This window comes from Anas acuta, chromosome 2 (assembly GCF_963932015.1).
Source record: "Anas acuta chromosome 2, bAnaAcu1.1, whole genome shotgun sequence".
In the NCBI taxonomy this organism is placed as follows: domain Eukaryota; kingdom Metazoa; phylum Chordata; class Aves; order Anseriformes; family Anatidae; genus Anas; species Anas acuta.
In genome coordinates, this window is record NC_088980.1 from 60,795,535 (window position 1) to 60,814,583 (window position 19,049).

At 40.7% G+C, this 19,049-nt stretch overlaps 1 protein-coding gene across 4 annotated transcripts in view; it reads left to right on the plus strand.

The window, feature by feature from the left end:
- ITGA9 (integrin subunit alpha 9) overlaps positions 1-19,049 on the plus strand; it is a 223,383-nt gene that overhangs the window by 148,303 nt on the left and 56,031 nt on the right. For all 4 annotated transcript variants that reach the window (XM_068675025.1, XM_068675026.1, XM_068675027.1 and 1 more), the window contains exon 19: positions 17,876-17,962. In XM_068675025.1, the coding sequence (XP_068531126.1) occupies positions 17,876-17,962 (87 nt within the window). The remainder of the gene's footprint in view (positions 1-17,875; positions 17,963-19,049) is intronic.

Here is a 19,049-nt window from a genome sequence, read left to right on the forward strand (position 1 = left end):
GACTGTCATTTCCAGATGTGGATTATTTCTTTATTTCAGGCAAGCTCCCAGCATCCAGAGCCAGCTGTGTATAGCATTCGTCCTGCTTTTCGCAGCAGCTTTTGCAAGCAACAGCTGAGTGAAGGGCTGGGCCAGGACAGAGTGAGCAGCAAGATTTTTGTTTCCTAGGACTTACACATGAAGGAAATACTATATGAACCCTTGGTGCTTGTTATGAATATGCTGATATCTTGAGTCACACTGTTTATGGACCCTGGGATTTTTCTTCAGATAAGTAATGCGGTGCCTTCTCTAGGTTAACAGGCAGGTCAGGTCGTGCACTTTGGTTACAACACCTCCCCCCCTCTTGCTCCCTGAGAGCTTGCTGACGTCTCCTGACTAAGAGAGCCCAGAAGAGCTGCACACACTGAGTTTAATTTTTTCCAATTTGGAAATTCTCTTACTCTGGTTTCCCATGCTGCTCATGCTTTCTAAGAGTCTTAGGGCTGGCAGGGACAGGATACTGATAGAGCACAAAAGCCTAGGACACATACCTCCTTTTGGATCCATCTGTGCCAGTGGAAGAAACTGTAGGCCATGGGTATTCCCGACATCTTTTTTTTCTAGTAGTCTTTACCCCTTTGGAGCCATTGGTAGAGAACTTACTGTGATTGCTCTCAGTTCACCTCCAGCTGGTTAGCAGAAACCTTTTAAACTAGAGGCTTGAGTTAATCCAGCTGACATTGCGTGGAGTAGGTTGGAGTTGCTCCTGTCATCTGCTCTGCCAGAGTGTCAGAGTGCCAAGTAGCATGGAAGCTGTGACCCCTACACTGACACGAGCACATCTGGAAGACCTCCCAAGCAATATATCACTTAGGTGAGGGGATTTGAACCCTTCTGCCAGGAGAGCTTTTATAGCCAGGATTCAGGAATAAGTAGTGTGGCAGTCACCGCCACCTGCTGCTTCTCCTTTCTTTTGAATCTAATGCTTAACTGGTGTTCCAAAGTGCACAAAACTGTTTTGCAACCTTGGAGTTAAATTATCTAATTTCTTGATTGGGAAGAAAAAATACATGTAGTTCAAGCTATCTGACTTCATTTTTTACTTTAGTCTTTTTCTGTGAATGCTCAATGAAAGCCTTAAGTTTTATACTTCCCAAGGGATAAGTAAGGAGCAACATTTTTTTTCAGGCCAGAAGTTGTTACAGCCACTTAATATCCACCTACTCTTAGCAGGTAGGAATTGAAGGCTAAACATTTGATCCAGATTTTCTTTTTGGGATTCAGATATCATTCCGACTGACAGGGAATGAGAATTGTAGACTGGATTTAGTTGTATAATTAATACTGATAGAAGTCTTGTAAATTTTCCTCTTACTGTCTATGTCTGAATGAAGTCTTTGTTATTTTTTTCCCCCACCAACAAATTAAATCAACAAATAGAATGCAGAATCCCCAAGGTCTGTTGGAAAAACCCCTATTGGAATAAATGATTCAGAATCCATGATTTTTCAGGAATTTAGATCTTTTCTCGCTTAGAGGTAGAAGAGCCTATGCAAGCTTGTTAAATCTCATTTTCAGGAGCAGCTTAACACTTAGAAATCTGACTGAAGGGTGGTAATGTGTAAAACGACGATGTGACTCAGACCTTGCAAAACTGGATACAGCCAACTTCAGCTAGCTTTAGAAATCTGAGTTTTTTGCAGTCTTAAGCTATTTGTAGGGAAACAATGACTTGCAGTGGAAGATCATCCGAAGCATTTCTATGGGAAGCAGTAGAAACTTCAGATTCAAACAGACGAAGCTTTTGATGATGTACTTGTTTCTTTAGGGTGATGTTGAAGTAAAAACTTATTTTAGAGTACAAAAATGTGGTGTTAATTTTTGTGTGGCTTTACAGCAGCCTGTGATTAGTAAGCTGTTAACAAACGTTTGTTTTGAAGGACTTGATGGTGCTGGAATAACATACAGAAGGACCAGATACATTGAGAAGCTTTATGCTGATCTGCTTGGGCTGTGCTCTGTGTTAAGTGATGAGGAAAGTGTTTGTCCTGGAAGTAGCTTGTCATGCCTCTTAGATTGACTGTTTACGTATATATTGTGTATATATTACATATATATTACGTATATATATTACGTATATATTTGTATATATACAAATAATAGTTTTAGGGAGTAGCCTGGGATGCTCCGTGAGGCTCAGATTATTAAGGGAGGTTTTGTTTGACTGCCTAGCCCTGTTCTTCCCTTGGGCCTGCAAGAGGAATGAGTTTCTAAAGGAAGAACAGCTGTGTGGATGAGTACACTTATTTGAGATGCAATCTTTTTGTAGAAGCTGTAAGGCAGCCTGTGCTGTAGCAACGCCTGTTGATGGTGAATGAGTGCCCACCAGCTGCTGTACCACCCAAGGTGGGGCTTCACCATGGCCAGGCATGAGTGGAAGTCCTGGTTTCCCTCCAGATGAGAGAGGGAAAAGGAAATCTGAAGCAATGAATTGATGAGACTTTCTCAAAGGTGTGGAGAAGGGCTCCCTGAGCTGCAGGTGGTCGCCACCTCTCTGTTTTGGCCCCATGTGGCCCATTCTTCACGGGATGAGCTGCTTCACCACATGCATCTTTGGGAACTCTGCACAGACAGGAGCCACTGCTGTGGTCGAATCTGTGCTGGCCATTAGAGAGGTCTTCAAAAAAGGACTTTGTCTGCCTCAGTTGCTGAGATGCACTTGCTGGCTACTGCAGTTTAGATGATTATCTTAATAAATTGCATTGCTGGGAGAAAGGGAAGAACTCTTTGCAAAGGGTAGAGCCCTATATACAGTAAGCTCCACACACTCAATCTTGGTTTTGTTTATTTACAGGCTACTCTTTCCCTACAGGAAAGATCATCACTGTATTTCTTGTGTCGCAGTGTCTCTTCTTTCTCATCATTTGGTGTTAAATTCAGTGCAGAGGGCCGTGCAGACATTTGTGGTAATAAATCTATGGAGCAGAATTTGTCTCCTGTGTTCTTAAGGATGGGGCTTACAATTGTCCAAACTTAGAAGACCTCTGCAAAAGATTTATGTAAGAATTGATTTCCACAGGTTTTAGTGGCAGTAATTACAGCATGAGGGTTTGGGGGTTGTTGTTTTTCTTGTAACTTGAAGTTTCGAGTTGATTGACTTTCCGGTATGGGAGGTCAGTTCTGTTCTTGTAGGAGTTTCCTTTCATCGCTTCTAAGACAGGCGGATCAAGATGGTGCCTGGAGATAACCGATACCCCAAGCCAAAAACCCACCAGAACTGTGTAAATATCTGTATGTTTAAGTTGCCGAGTCCTGTGGCAGGAAGCAGTGGTAATTGCTCTCTTTCATCTTGTTCTGTTTTCTCCCCTGATCCCAATAGGATCTATAGATAAAAATGAAACCCTCTAATTATTCTCATTAAGCACAAGGCATGATTCTGCAGTCATACTTGGGGAATAGCCTTCTGAAGTTAACTGCAGTTTTATTTGTAGAAATACTTGAAAACAAACAAATCAGACAAACAGACAAAACCAGACAGCTTCACAGTATTTTACCCACAGTCAGAAAGATTAGTAAAGGTGAGAAGAGTTTTAAGCTGAAAATCCAAGGAGGGGTGGTGTGAGTAAACAGGAGCTTTCCTTTGGCTTGGTACCAGGGCCATGGGATTTTCTGACTCTCCTGTAAACTCCTTGGTTGCTTCTGGTGTGAAAGGAAAGTCCTGACTTTTTTCTTTCTTTCTTCCCTTCTTTCTGCTTCCCCTCCCTCTCTTCCTTCCTCCCTTGAATTTCCTGCTCATTCTTTCCTCTTTGCCCGAAACACATGGCAAGAAAGCCCTCAGGAGGGCCTTGCTTTCTTCTGGAGAATTGGGCAAGGCAGGCTCCCTCCTCTCACCATGTCCCACCCTGAGCAGCTGACTGCTGCGGGCTCTGCCTTGGGTTCAGCTGGGATCAGTCTAAATTCCTATTAGCAGATGCAGACGTGTTCCCCTCCCCTCTGGAAGAGGCCTTAGGGCCCAAAATCTGGTGGTTTGGGGTGCCCCCCTTTTTTTTTTTTATTATATATATATACATGTATTTTAAGAGCTTGAGCTTTCTATGGCCTTTCATCAAAGCCAAAGGTATCGAGTGAGGAAGAGGAGAGGAGGGAGAAGCATCCCAGCTGGCTTCACTGTAAGGTCTGTGAGGTGCTGGCGGTCTGGGGTGAGCAGGGGAACCCCTCTCTGGGCTGTCCCAGCAAGGCTGTGGGGGGGGGAACAGAGCCAGGCGTGTTCCCGGGCCACAGTGTTTTTGCAGCTTGCCTTTGGGAAGAGTCCAGAAAACCTGCGCTCGACTCTTGGCTGTAACCATTTGCAGGAGAGCAGGGCAGGGATTTCCACTCGGCAAGAGGAGGAGTGTGCTGACCAGCTGCTCTGCATAGTAGAGCAGCATCTCTTCAAGTAAAACCTTACAAGGGAACTAAGACTTTTTTTTTTTTAAAAAAAAAAAGGGAGAAAACACCCCACCAGCAACAAACCAACCAACCAACAACAACAAAAAAAAAAAATACACAAGCCGCAACTTTTTCAATATCCCAGTGCAGGAGGTAATGAATTTTACCTTTGCATTTCATCAGTGTCCCTAGATTAGCGTTTATCATGTCATGATTTTCTTCTGTGGAAAAAGTCCTGATGTGTCTTGTGTTGGTGTTTCTGAATGTCCAAAAGCCCTATGTGTGCTTCCAAAGGCATTTCCTGGGTTTTCTGGTTTGCCTTTGGCTGTTGGTGACTGTAGGCTGAGCTGAGGTTTATTAATTCCAGGAAAATATCCAGTGCCAAACTCGTTATTATTGTTATTACATTAATAGTATTGTTTACCCTTGAGAATTACCACTGGGGAAGAAGGGAAAAAAAGCTTGATATTTTTTTTTATTGCTTCTTCTTAGTCTGTTTTAACTTGTTGACATTTGAATTTATCTCTTGACCTTGTTCTGAATTTAAGCTTTCATTAATAACAGTATGAGGAATATTGCAGAGGAATATGCTAATATTCAGTATAATTCACAGCTTACATATAGGAGGTTGTCTTACATGTGGGTATAAATTGTCTGTGCTTTCAGAAATATCACTAGGAAATGAATGTTGATTCTTTGGTTTCTGCCATCTGATTTTTTTCTGCTTTTAATTCTGAGAAACATGTTTTGAACTTTTGTTCATTCCTATAGAATGTTACAGCCCATGGGTTATCTGTAATAATCAAAAAACAACTCCCCTCTTAATGTTGCCGTGCAACCATGATTTAGTAGTGAGGTGTGTGCACATATATGTATGTACATCTGCATGTGTAGTCAGGATGAAGGACAGCTCTCCCCAGACCCTATTCTCCTCCTAACCGCTTCCCTGTCTCTGACTTTTGCCTGAGCTATTGAAGAGCATGCACTCATATGCATGAGAATGCACTGCTGTTACGAAACTTATCTTAATATCCCTGAAAGATAAGAACATTAAATGACCTGTGTGATTAGAATTCACATTAGAAGTGGTAGTTGCTCGTCTTTCCAATACTGAGCTGGAAAGCTCACACAAAAGTAAATGACATTTAGAAAAATCTACTGAGAAGTCCCTGCAAATGTATGTATAACTTGCACATTGCACATATTTGGCTCCTCAGCAATATCTGCTAATGGTAATAACCTATGGGGCACAAAATACCTGCGGTAAAGTGGCTGTGTTAGGGTCATTTGCGGTGTGTATGCGTGTGTTACTGGTTTTGGCTCTAGGAAATAGTTTCTTTTGCTTGGCTGCAAAGACACAGTTAACTTTTTATTTCACTTTGTGCCTTGTTAATGAATGGAGTGATGTGCGTGTGTGTGTGAAAGATGGTTGAATTTGTTCAAGAAATGGTACAATATGAATACGTTAAAGTATAAATACTTCTAACAACAGTGGGTCAACAAAGGCATCCTTTATGTCCCTAATCCTTCTAGGGACATAACGGGACATAATCCTTCTAGGGACAGTCCTTCTGCAAGCTAAGGCAGAATAGTCTAGCAGTTCTTACACAAAGAGAAGAGGTCCCCCTTGCCACCTCCTGTCCCCTTATCTCTTTGAATGTGTTCATTGGGTGGCGTTCGTGGGATTTCAGGTGCGCAGAGGATGTTTTGGTTGGGAAGAGCTCAGGACGGTTTCTGTAGACAACTTCTTCAGGTTGAACGATTGTTGTTGCCAGTTGTGTCAGTTCTTTGATCCAGGAAGTAAAAGAACACTTAGCTTTATTATTACCCTTCTGAAATTACCCTTAAGACTTTTTTTCTTAATGCAGCCATAAATCTGTTCCTATATATTTATAGGACAAGGAGTATAGCTATAGGAGCAGCAAATGTTTTGGGAATACGTGTAGGATCTGATCATTTTACATGTGGAGGTATTCCTAACTTTGATACAATTATGACATGCCTTTCTGCCATTTCTCATTCTAACCGCATATGTCGGAGGAAATAAAAAAAATCAGTTCATGGTCATATGAGCGGATCCAATGAGTTAATCCCAGTTTGAAACCACTATGTGTATGCCTGTCTCCCTCAGCTGGAAAATAGCAGGAGCAAAGCCATTAACAGAAAGCCTCAAATAAGGTTTGATGTTAGCTTTTTCTCTTTCAGTCTTTTTCCCCCACTGCCTGTACATACTTCTGCAGTGCTGCATGCAAAGAAGAGCGCTAGCAGAGGGGCCTGTTTATTGTTTTAGCTAGCAAGTTCCAAGCAATGAATTGCTTGGAATAGAAAGAGAAACAATAATTACATGTTCCACTATAAAAAGCACTCATTATGTGAAAGGCATTTGTGTCTTAATAGAAGTTGCAAGCCTGATTCTTTAGTGCGTGTTACAAAGGACAGGTGAAAACTGGATCGCCAGAATGAGTTTTGTTTGTTTTTATTAAACTTGAATTCACATAGGCTTAGATATTAATTTCTTGGTCACGATGGACATGAATTACATTATTTAGTACGTAAATTAAGATCTCAGAACTGTCTTGTATTCCAGGCTCAATGCTTCACCAATTTGCATTTTTAGCAGCTTTTAATTGTGGAGTGTCATTAGCTGTCCCTTCCTACAGGCAGGCAGCCCTGTTATCTCTGCTTTCTTTTTTTCTCTAAAGGGAGGAAGTGACACAATGAACCAAAAAGGCTGCTTTTGAGGAACAGCTAATGGTAATACAGCATTAAATTAAGTTGTCTTGATAGAAGTACCTTGTCATTGTTTCGCATCCTTTAAAGGCAGGAAGAACAAAAGAAAAGATTGATTTGCAAGATGGAGAAAATAAAAGGGGGTCCAAGTGCAAGTTGTGCTCTCAATGCCAGGACTTGCTTAAGATGTGTTTTTTTGCTTGTTTGTTTGTTTTTTTATATACTATGAAGGACAGGATTTTATCTAAATCCTTCATGTGAAAAAAACACTCTTCCTTTTTGGTCAAAAATGAATGAGCTGCCACTGGGACTGATACTGATCTTACTCCAACATTTCCAGGATCATTCTTCTGCAGAGCAGGCACATTGCACCCAAAGTCCCCCTGAGCTGAGCATTAAAAGCAAGGAGCTTTTGCAGGAAGTGGCTGGGGGAAGTTCTTAAACCCATGCATGGTCCTCCAAAGCCTCAAATCAGCAAAATGCCTGGGAAATTGCATGACAGGAGGTTTCCTCTCGACATTTCTAGTGCCTCCAGTCAAGGTAGCTGCTGGCCCCTGCAAGTCTATCTCCTTTGCACCTTTTCAGGTCAGGTGGTTGCCCTCCCAGCAGGAACTAGGAAGTGTTAGAGCCACGTGGAGATGTGGAGGAAAGGCAGCTTGAACTTTCTGGCCCCGGGAAAACATTTGTTTTGGGTTATGTTCAGGAGTGAGAGAGGTTTTCAGGAGCCTGAGATTATCCCGACTGGACTGGCAGACCCTGTGCTGAGAAAAGAGGTGCGAGTGCCAAGTCTGAGGTAACGCATGTTCCCCAGAGCATGGATGTAGCTACACAGGCCAGAACCCCAGCACGTGTTCTTGAATTGATGATGTCAGCAATGATGTCACTTCTAAGATGATAATTTCTGTTGGGAAGGGTGGGGGGGAGGGGAGGGAAGGGGGAAGGGTGGCCTCAGAAGTGCAAACTTTTCATTAACAGCTATATTCCAAAAAATACAAATTTGCTCTGGTGACAAGTGTTTTCTGCCATGACTGCTTTCATACCACTGTCTGTGAAAGAGTATAAAAGCAAGAATAAGGCACTTATCTCTATTCCAAGCTTTTTTGAGATATAGTAAAGAGATCCCAGGGAAAGTCCAGTGTCTCCAGCTCACCTAGATGATTCCACTGTTGGCACTGGTCACCCACTGCTTTAAGTAGTTGGGGCATGATATCCTGTACATTGGGGGCATTTTTATCAGTTTATCCTAGATAACAATCTCTACATGACTTAGACATATGTCCCATTGTACCCAAATTTAAATGGCATTCTTTATATTACTAATAACATCCAGCTCATGCCCAAGGATGCCCCACAGGATGAGCATGGTTGTGTGGGCAGGTGGAAGCCTGACCTTTAAGCTGTTCCCACTCTGCTAGTGGAGTAAGTATAGCTGTACATTAACACATAAAAACAGAGGTCAGGAGCAGCATGGCTGAAATGTAGTCAGTCCCTCAATGAATGAGGGACAACTGACCTACTAGCTGTAGGGGGGCAGTGGCTCTTGGTGATGTTCCCTGGCTTGTTTTTTTCTTTATGTTGATTAACTAAGATCAACAGCACTCATCCAAACTTGTTTTTTTTTTTTTTTTTTTTTTTTTAAAAAAAAAAAAAAAAGAAAAAGAGAGGGGTTTAGCTTGTGTAGTACACTGATGCAAGTCCAGTTGGTCTGTTGACAATGGGAATTTGTGTGCTGGCAAAGGAGATGAAACTTCTTGGAGTAGCGCCAAAACTCCCTTCCTCCTTACAACTTCACCAGCTGCCCTGTAGGTCCCTTAAAAGGTAGGAGTTGCAAAACTTCAACTGTTTTTATTGACCTGTTCAAAAATGTGTTTGGGGACTTAATGACCTACATAAGCCGAGTGACCAATTTCTGGTGCTACTTAGGTTTCTGAGGTGATGTGCTTTAAAAATCTGCTGTGCTAGCTTTTTCCAGTTAAGATAAATGTTATGAGAGAAAGAGAAAAATAAGAATGCTGAAAATATCCAGCAAATAGAAAACCTTTTGTTTTTTTCTCCCTCCTTTCTCAAAGATTTGCTGCGTCGGTTGGGATTGGTGATCTCATGCTCTATAAATAGGTTCTGTCAAGGGTGGAGAGGGAAGAGGAGGGAGGCTCTAATTAATTACATAGAAATAGTTGTTTTCACAAAATAAGCATCAAATCCAAGATGTTTGAAGCCAGGCTTGCTGGGCTTGGGGGTGGGGTGTGCCTACAGCATTTACTAATGAGATCATGGAATAGGACGGGAAATCTCTCTCTGATGCCAAATAATTTTGTTGTTTCATGAAGAGAACTAGGAAAAAAAGAGGTTCCCTATCACCTTTCAAGCTTATTTTGATAATGAATTAAAGGATTGATTCATTATCAAAATTACAAGACCAGCCACCCTGGTTCCCCAAATCTTTGTGTGTGTGTTTGGTTGCGTGTGTGTCAGTGTACTTGGGGTATGCAGTTTTGCTTGTTCATGTGAGTGCTGGCATGGACAATGCTCTTTGCCAATGAAACAGCAACATGTGGAGCTGCAGAATTTATGTATGATACCTCACGTTTGCCAGCTTAGTTTGTTGGGATAATATCCCAACGCTCAAAAGTGAAGGAAAAGTATTAGTCCCTGTGATGCCTTTTGAAACAGACCCTTGCAGAACACGTGGTATTTTTATTCCATCATGTGATTTGATTGGATATCCAATATTTTTCAATCATTATATTCAGGAGACTAAATAAACGTTGTCATAAGGCTAACATCTAGGTGAGCAAGTCCCTACTGAATCTAATTCCTTCTCTATAATACTTTTCCTAGTAGGTACTGACTCTAGAATATCTTTCACATAATAGTTGCCATTGCTGCTGATTTATCACTGAATTGCCCTTCACAATATTCACATTGTTGCTTGCATTCCACCAGTGTTTGGAAAACACAGCAGGAGAAACCTGTGAAGCTGGGGCTACAGAGCTGTTACGATGCAGGAATAAAACACATCTTAAAACAAAATTCTTGATGGAAATAAATTATTTTCTGTGTTTCCTTGTCACCCAATTTGCGTTGGCAAGTGGAGAAATGTACCCAAGAGTTTCTGATCATGAGATTCAGAAGTTTGAAGTTGCTACATTTACCACATGTCAAGAAATTGAATAAAACTCATGAGACTTTTGTTCTGAGAGCAAAACTCACTGAAACGTACATGAGGATTTTTCCTAGATCTTCAATGGCTTTTAAAGCGATGTTCACCTGTGCTGAACCACTGCAGTCCACCTTCAAAGCTGCTGTCAGCAATAGGGTCTTTCCAGGTCACAGACATGCTTGGAGCTCACAAAAAGTCCTGTGGCCTTCCCAGCTGGAAAAGAGAGAACCAAACTCTCAAAACACTAGCCTCAGTCTGTGAGGTCCTGAGATTTCTAAATGTCACCGTTCCAGTCATGACAGGTGTCTTCTACTTGAATTATTGTGTAGCGCCGGGAAGAGTTCTCTATTTACAATACCACTGATCCTCTTTGTGTTCCTGCAGTTTTAAAATACCCAGCAAAGCACCATTTTGGAGGAAAGCACGGTATCTATGGAATTGTATTAGAAAATCCATCCTGTTATTTGCACAAGAAAGGACCTGCAAGATGAAATTACTTGAGCTGCACTTGCTTACAGTCATAGGGAAACTCAACCTGGGCCAGTATTTGTATTGAAAAAATCCCCAAGCTTTCAGGAGCTGAGGCTTTCCTAATTGCTCTGTACGTGCAGGTAACTGTGACCCACATTCTTTGGTGACCTTTGTTGCTGCGGAAGGAAAGTAAATCGGTATACTCAGGTGGCTATTGAATGAATTTACTAATCTTCATGTCCTTGAAGCCTCAGTAAAGTTTTTAAGAGGATTGTAAGGCAGGGAGAGCGAAGGGTAGGATCAAAATAAAAATTATTCTCAAAACCCTAGGAAAACCTGCAGTGGGGGGAAATTACTGAAGTACAGCTGAAGGGCTTACACCAAGTTCATGAACAGTAATTTGAAGAAGCCATCCCAAACATCATCAAAGAAGTGGTCGTTTATTTTAGGTTCCTGACCTGAAAGCTGTTGGTGCTACCCAAGTTTGCTAGCTTAGTGCACAGAAGCAGGTACCAGCTGTGAACATACACATGTTCAGTGATATCTCCCCAAAGTGAGAAGCTCTCAAAATGCAGTTCATGTTTATATAATTGTCCTTTTGGGAACAAAGCATCCAGATGTTTGTCTAATCTCTCATTTGGGAAAGTGTCCTTGTTCACCAAAAATTCCAATTTGTAAATTGAAATTGCTGAGATACAAATATGTGCTTTAAGACAGAGGCCATGATGAATATAGAAAAAAAAATGTAGAAATTTAGCTAAATTATTTAACTGAACTCTATTTTTCCTAGTGTCTGATAAAAGCCTCTACCTTTGGTGTGCAGGTCAGATGCACTAAATCTCCAAATAACTAGTGGGGAGAGTTAATTGTGAAGTCTATATATTGGAGAGTCTGTACTGTGTAGACTTAAAGTATCTATGGAGATTTAACACAGCAGGAAGTAGACGGTGCAAATAGCCCTCCTTAGTGCACTTTTAGGACCTCTCAGGTGAGGGTAGGTGGTGCCCTGTGGTGTCCAGTTTGGTGTTTCTCAGACAGACAGGTGTTACAGAGCAGGAAAAGCAGTAAGAACCAAGAGCATGTTCTCTGGCAACAAGTGCAGGGTTTCTCAGTATTTGCTCTTGGCATTTTTCTTTTTTACCCATTGGAAAACCTGCAGCAGGATGAAAAAAACTAACAAGTAAAAGAAATTCTCAACATCTTCAAAACAGGGGTGTTCTGCCAACATGTTATCAAGGCTTCCAGGACATTTTCTTCTCTGTTCCAGAGCGTATGTGCTAGCAGCCAGGATTTGCAGGGGAGAGACATTTTATCATCTAAACAACAACAAAAGCCTTAATTTGAATATAACCAAGGAAAGAGAGAAGTAATCTGTTCTTAGATGTAATATCTAGTAAGTCTGATGTTTTGTTCTGTTTTGTTTTTCTGCTAAAAAATACACAGTTTATCCTAACAATTCTGCAACAAAAATATTTTCAGTGCCTTTTATTAGTGATTTTAATCCATTCAAAAACAACCGTGAATCAGAAGACTGTTTAACAGGATTAGGTCATCTCTGGCACGGATAACCAACAGTATTCAGAGCAGTACCCAACTCACCATCAGTGCAGGAATTAATATAACTTTATCTTGACTGTCTGGTATGATTTTTTATTTTTTTTTTAATAAAAAAGTTGTATCCATGACATCATTTTGCTAAATTCTACAAGTTGAGTACTGTTCTAGTGCAGCTTCATGCTGACACTGAGGATGCACTATCTAGTAGTAGCTCATATGCTTAAAAACCAGAGATCTGGCAGAGAATAAATGGGTGTTAGGATGGTTGAATTCACACCTTCCCTGTGAGAGCACTAGTGAGTGCAAATTACAGCACAAGTGGCCTATACTTTTACATTTGTTTGCTTTTGCTGATAGTCATAATTTGGTAGAAGAGTTGTCAAATAGATGGTAGCAGATGGTGTTGAAGGGAAACTAATGGGCTGAGGAAGATTACTTGAGGGCTTGCTTGAGATATCAGGCTTGCAACCAGTCATGGGTGGGGATGAGCAGTGGGAGCAGGTCAAAGCAGCGTGCTGATGACTCCAGGTGGGGGGTGACCTCAGTTCAGAGGAGGGTGGTTCTGACTTTGGGGAAGAAAAGAATAACCCTAAGGATGGGAAAAATAAAACCAGAATAATGTGATTATAGGAATTGCCAGGTCAGGCTGAGGGAAGCAGAAAATTTTTTCCTCTGAGGTTGAAGCTTTTTGTTTGGACATGAATGAGGCAGAGGAGGTTCAGGTTGTATCAGCTGATGACTAAGTCACCACATACCAGCTATGCGAGATTCATATGGGAAAAATACATTTGTGATTTGATCTTAAAACTGCTAGTTGAGTTGAAGCTGAGGAAGTTTCAGTGTCCTTCCTTGTGCCACTTCATGTATGGTGTTTGTTTCTGGTCATTAGCATTCAGGAATGGGGAGCACAACAAGGAGCAATGTCCTGTGTTGGTATGTCAGCATGAAGACTCTTCCCAGAGGCAAGCCTCTAACCTGTCACTGTGTTTTATCCAGAGCCAGGCAGCCTATTTTGCTTCCTTTTATTGTTTTCATAAGACATTCTCTTTTTCTTTTCCTTAAGTCTTAGATTTGGCAGTTAACCAAGTTGAAAATGACCCTTTGAGGTCAAAGTAAACAATATTTAAGAAATCTTACTTTAAAAAAAAAATAAGTCTCTTTCAGGAGGACTGGGGACAAAGAGCAGCTGTCTTTGAACAGTGTTTGGGTCTCATAAGTGGTCTTCTTCAGGATCATACCTAAAATACTCTGGTCTTGTGCTCCAGCTGGCACTGGTCCCATCTTTATATCCTGAGAATATTACGCCTATCAAACATCAAGGGAAGACAATCTTTCTAAATGCTAAGATGCATGCAGTCAAAGACTTGCTTGGTACAACCTGTTCTAGTACTGACAAGCTATTTTCTTAGTGATGATCTACCTTATGCGGCCTGGAAAATGAAAGGTTCTCTTGCAGTCCACTTATGATCTCTGTGATAGGGAAAGAGCAAAATTTTGGGTTGTTCCATGTGTTATATCCTTAGATAATCAGCAAGGTGAAGCCAGCAAAAAGGGTATTGCTCTTGAGTTATTATATTGTAGGATAATGATCCTAGCATCCCATCTGTGTGGTTAAAGTGCTTTATTCATGTTGAAATGCTTTCTAGGCCAAGCTGAATGTTTTGTTTGCCTGTTTTTTTTTTTTTTTAAGCAGATTATTCTGTGAGCCTCTTACTTTCTTTTGGTTATATAGCTGAGCTATTCGGGGCAGTAAGGACTCTACTGCACTTAGCGTGTGAGTTAGGGACAAAGCATGAGGAGACATTGCTCCTAAGCACACCTGAGCACTTGTCAGCCAGTAGTCACATGTACTCTGAGCCTCCATGTTCAACAACAGACTGCTTCTGTGGAGACAGGTACTGGCCAGAGATGCCACTGGAGAAGAAAGCTGCTGTCTCCCAGTGCAGGCTGCATGGTACGCCAGATGAATATTTGAAGCAACATGAGGTGGATCTGACTCAGGAAGAACACAACAGTTACTGAAATTTCTTCTCCTTTAAGTCTTAAATTTAACAAATAGCAACATTTCCAGGCTGCTGTTTCTCCCATATAATGTTAATATGATCATTACCAGCTTCCTGCACTACTTTTTTGAAAACTACATATCATATTTACGCTTTAAAACAAACACCCCACAAGTAAGGCCATTTTGTTACATCTCTAATCATACCCTGGTTACATACCTCAAGGAATGTATTTGAGAGGATTATGCTTTAAAATTTAGGTTGAATTATTTTTCCCCATGTGCCCCTTATGATGGAGTTAAAACTTGACTATTTCATTGCTCTTGCCATAATTATCAGGAACTTTTCTTTCTGCGATAAAAGACTTGGAGAAACAGACTGTGAGCCAGCCTGAGCTTCATGTTTCTCACACCCAGGTCTTTATTTGTTATGCAGTAATAGTACAGCTATTTGGCTAATTAGCTCACTCTTTACCTGATAGTCTCCTTAAAATATGAAAAACTGTGAAATGTTTCAGAAAGAAAACAAAGTTGTCTAGATAAAACTTCACACTCTGTAATTGGAAGGGAAGCTTCCCTTTGGCTATGTTTTCTAAGCAAGCTAGAAATTCTGCTAGGGAAACTCACGCAATAAACTGCGTTCTCAGCTGGGCTGTATTGTCATAGAGAAGCACTGTGCACTTAAAGCGTTACCTCACATCATTGAGAAGTGGCACCAAAATTTCTGGAAGCCCAGAAATCCCCTGCCGCTGTTCCCTATTTTTTATTAAGGCACCAAAAATCTATCAGCTTTCTGAAAACTGAACTTAATACTTGCTGTGTGTCCACACATTACAGAGCTGAACACCATAGGAAATCCCATAAAAACAATTTTTTCCCTCTCCAGAACAGTATGTAGCAAATAAGCCTGAAGCCAGACAGTAAGTGATGAAGGAAAAGCAAATAGTTCACCCATTATCAGAGCTTCTTAATACTAATCGCAGAGCAATGAGTCCATAGAAAGGTTTGTAGGTACTCTGGGATTTAGAAACGTGCAGAAGGCTGAACCAGTGTGGTACAAGCAAACTTACTTCTGTTATTTCCTAGCATTGAACAGTTTGAATTTGCAGCATTAATAATGTCCTATTAATGTTAATCATTAAACTGGTTGGTATGCTTATGAAGTGAGAAGGTCTTTCAGGTCAATCTCAATACATCTGTCAAGCTGTTGCGAGCAGTAACAGCAAAACAATGCAGTGTTCCCTGATGCTTCCTTAGCAGGCCTCTATAAACAACTGGCATCTGCCTGCCTGTTGTCTGAACTGCAAAGACAGGCAGCCACCAATTTGCAAAATGAAGAAGAATTGCACTTCTTCCATTATCAAGATGAGTGTTCTTTCTGTTACTGTGTTTTTGACATCTCTGAAGTGATACGGGCTTGGGGAGGGGAGACAACCTCTTGGGTCTGTCTGGTCACTGTCACCACCAGACAGCTATGTAAATAGAAACCCTTCTTGAATGAGCAGAGACAGGGAGATGATGAAAGAGAGTTCATAGGTTGCCACAGTTAGACAGCAAGGGACATCGGAACAACACAGAAATGAGAATGTTCCCAGAGGAAACAGCTGTGAAATTTTTCATTTGGTTATGCAGCTGCTCAGTTTGTGTTCACTTGATCACTTGAATAAAGCTGGAGAACCTCCTGTGTAGCTCAGAGGAAGAGGCAAGTGAAGGAGATGCTGTGCCCATGAAGTGCTTTCTTTGCTCTTATGTGTTAAATGGAGGAGAAAATCTGACACAGAATATGAGGATGGCAGCTTTATACAACTGAATCTAGATAATCTGGGCAGTGCCAACTTTTGTTATTTTGCAAATAAAGTCTACTAAAGATTGCAACAAAACAAATCCATAAAGAATGGACATGGAGGACACTACTCTGGCTGTTGAGTAGTGCTGGAGTAATTTCATGCCATCAGGCATCTCAAAGCATACATGGGTTTTCTCCTTATATTACTTTCTTTACATGTGAGACCAGTGAAATACTAAGAGAAGAAAGCATGAGGGACATAATTTTCTATAAATGTGTGCCATGATTTGAACCGTGATGTTAAAGGAGATTTTGTCCTTCAGATATTGCAGAAAGCAGTTGAAAGATCAAGACTGCAGTTAGGAAAGAAGTAACATCTGTAGAACACTAAAGCCGTACTCCTATCAGAATGTGAAAGCCAGAGAAGCATTTCCTGGAGATGCTTAGTCAGAGTACATGGTTCATGAAGCCACTTTAGCACATACTTGTTCTAGATGTGAATGGTACTCATGCAAATACCTAAGTTGAAGTATGTTTAAAGCAGAACTCATAAACGATTTGGGAGATGTGCATAAGGAGGCAGACCATGGGCTTTGCAAACTACTCTGGGTACTTAAAATAGGTCAAATAAACCATATCTTCTGTACCTCTGAGATTCCCAGCAACATGTCTAGAATATAGGTAATTTCTAGATTCAAATAGCTAAATTCGGGCATTTGTATTGTAGCTGCATATTTCAGTACTACAGTGGTGATCTAGACAATACCAGGGCCTTGATAACTATTCAGTTTAGTCTGGAATAAGCACCTACATTTGGCCTGGCAAACAGTTTTCTGGCTCCATCGACTATGAAGGGAGCATCTAAGTTACATAGCAGGCACCTAAAAGTGCACATCAGACTGTGGAACTGAATCCTACCCCTAAAGTTTTATGTGATGAACTTATTCAGAGTGACAGAACACACAACTGTTCTGTGATAACCTGGAGATGAGACCATGCTAACCTGGAGCCAGACATTTTTTTTATGGAACAGTGAAACACTTTCTATTCAATAGAAGCACTTCCCTTGGTTTAATGGAGTCACCAATCAAGCAGGATAAGGCTTCTCTAACATTTTCCTTTGCATTATGGACAGTGTTCGTAGTCTTTCATTGCTTATCTTGAGGAGAGGCCCATCTCCCTAATTTATTTATGCCACCGTTGTATCGTTAAAGAAGGTTGGTACCCATATCATTGCAGCTCATCCTGTGAACCAGAGAGATCAGGGCGGTGAATAACACTAGGACCAGATGAAGTTTTCTCCAGCATCTGTGCCTGTCCTGATTTAGTCACTGTCACCCAATACAATTCTGTCTTCATAATACTGGGAAAACTGATGTGGAGAACCTGTATTCTAGAATATTTGAAAGCTCTTTTAAAAAACAATGGGAATAACTGATGGTCTGAGTTATCCAAGAACTTTGGGCTGGTCTCCTGGCTCCATTGTGTTTAGTCGTGCCATATTTCCCCGTGGTCTGGCTCTCAGAGCAACATTCAGATGGTTGTCCACGTCTCAGTGCTGATCTTACTGAGGTGGAGTCAGGAAGTGCCTCATTGTGCCTTTCCTTATTCAAGGAGTATTAGATTTCTGGGAATAACAGTGCTACGATGGGAAATGTTTTGTTTTATAAGATCATTTAATCTCAATGATATTTATTGGTAATCCTTCTCTTATTCACCTCAAATCCATCATCTCAAGGTCTTTTTTATTTTCTTACAGGAGGAGCTGGGCATTGCCTGTGAGTTGTTGGAATCAGACTTCCTCAAGTGCAGTGTGGGATTTCCTTTCATGAGATCGAAATCTAGGGTAATGTTGTGATATTTTCATCTGCTGAGTGATGGTTTCTTCCTCTGTTTGTCTCCAAGGAGTAGTGGGAAGGACAATTTCTTTGTTAAACGTGTGTGGCTGATACTTTCTGTAGTGTTCTAACCCAGATACTGAAGCCTTTCATTGTTGTGGGAAGGCAGATGTACTCTTTCCCACCAGATACATCCAATGGTGTAATACCCTGTGCATTGCAATTGAATGCTCTTCAGAAATGATGCAAGAGCTGTAGCTACCAAAAGCTTAAAATTTTCCTCTGCAGAAAAATAGGGAAGGATTCTGACTTACTTATATTGCCTTACTCAGTTTTTATGTTTGCCTACTTTCACTTTGTGCAACTGCATTCATATGAATAACATTGAAAATGCTGCAATAACTTTTTCACATTATGTTTTCCTGGTAGCTTTTTTTGTTTGTTTGTTTTGTTTTCTTGGAAGATTAGTAGAAAATGAACTAGTAGAAGATAATAGAGGATGAACTATTTCGTAGTATTTACAAATCCAGCTACGTTCTTTCTGTCCCTAAAAAAAGCTGTACACCTGACTAACTCAGGAAGGTGAGAAGAGGAATAACTTCAGAATGACCAAACAAAATCAATGTAAAATTTTTCATAAAATTTAAATTTCAAAAATTACTCCTTTCTATTTGAATTGACATAGCATTTGACTTTATATGGAATTTTCTGTTACTGATCATTTATTTCTTAGAACGTAGTCTTTTGAAACATTTAAAAAGATTTAAAATACAGTGGAAAAAATACAGCAGCAAAATATTACCTGAAATGTAAGGATTTCAGTGTTTTGTTTCAGAATAACATAGTTGGGTTACCTCCATTTTTTTCAGTAAGCCATTGAAGTTAGCATGAATTCAGAAATTTTCACTTGGGTTTTTTTTGGGTACATAAATATTTGATGCAACAGCTTTTTTAATGTAGTGCTACAGTGATCATCAAGGTAGGTTCTCTATTCAAAATTGGCACCTGATTTTACCCAGTTTGATTATTGGCCTGAATGGTGCTTTGACTCGTGCTGGTTGTTCTGGGTGTCAGTGCATGCCTATGACATGATCT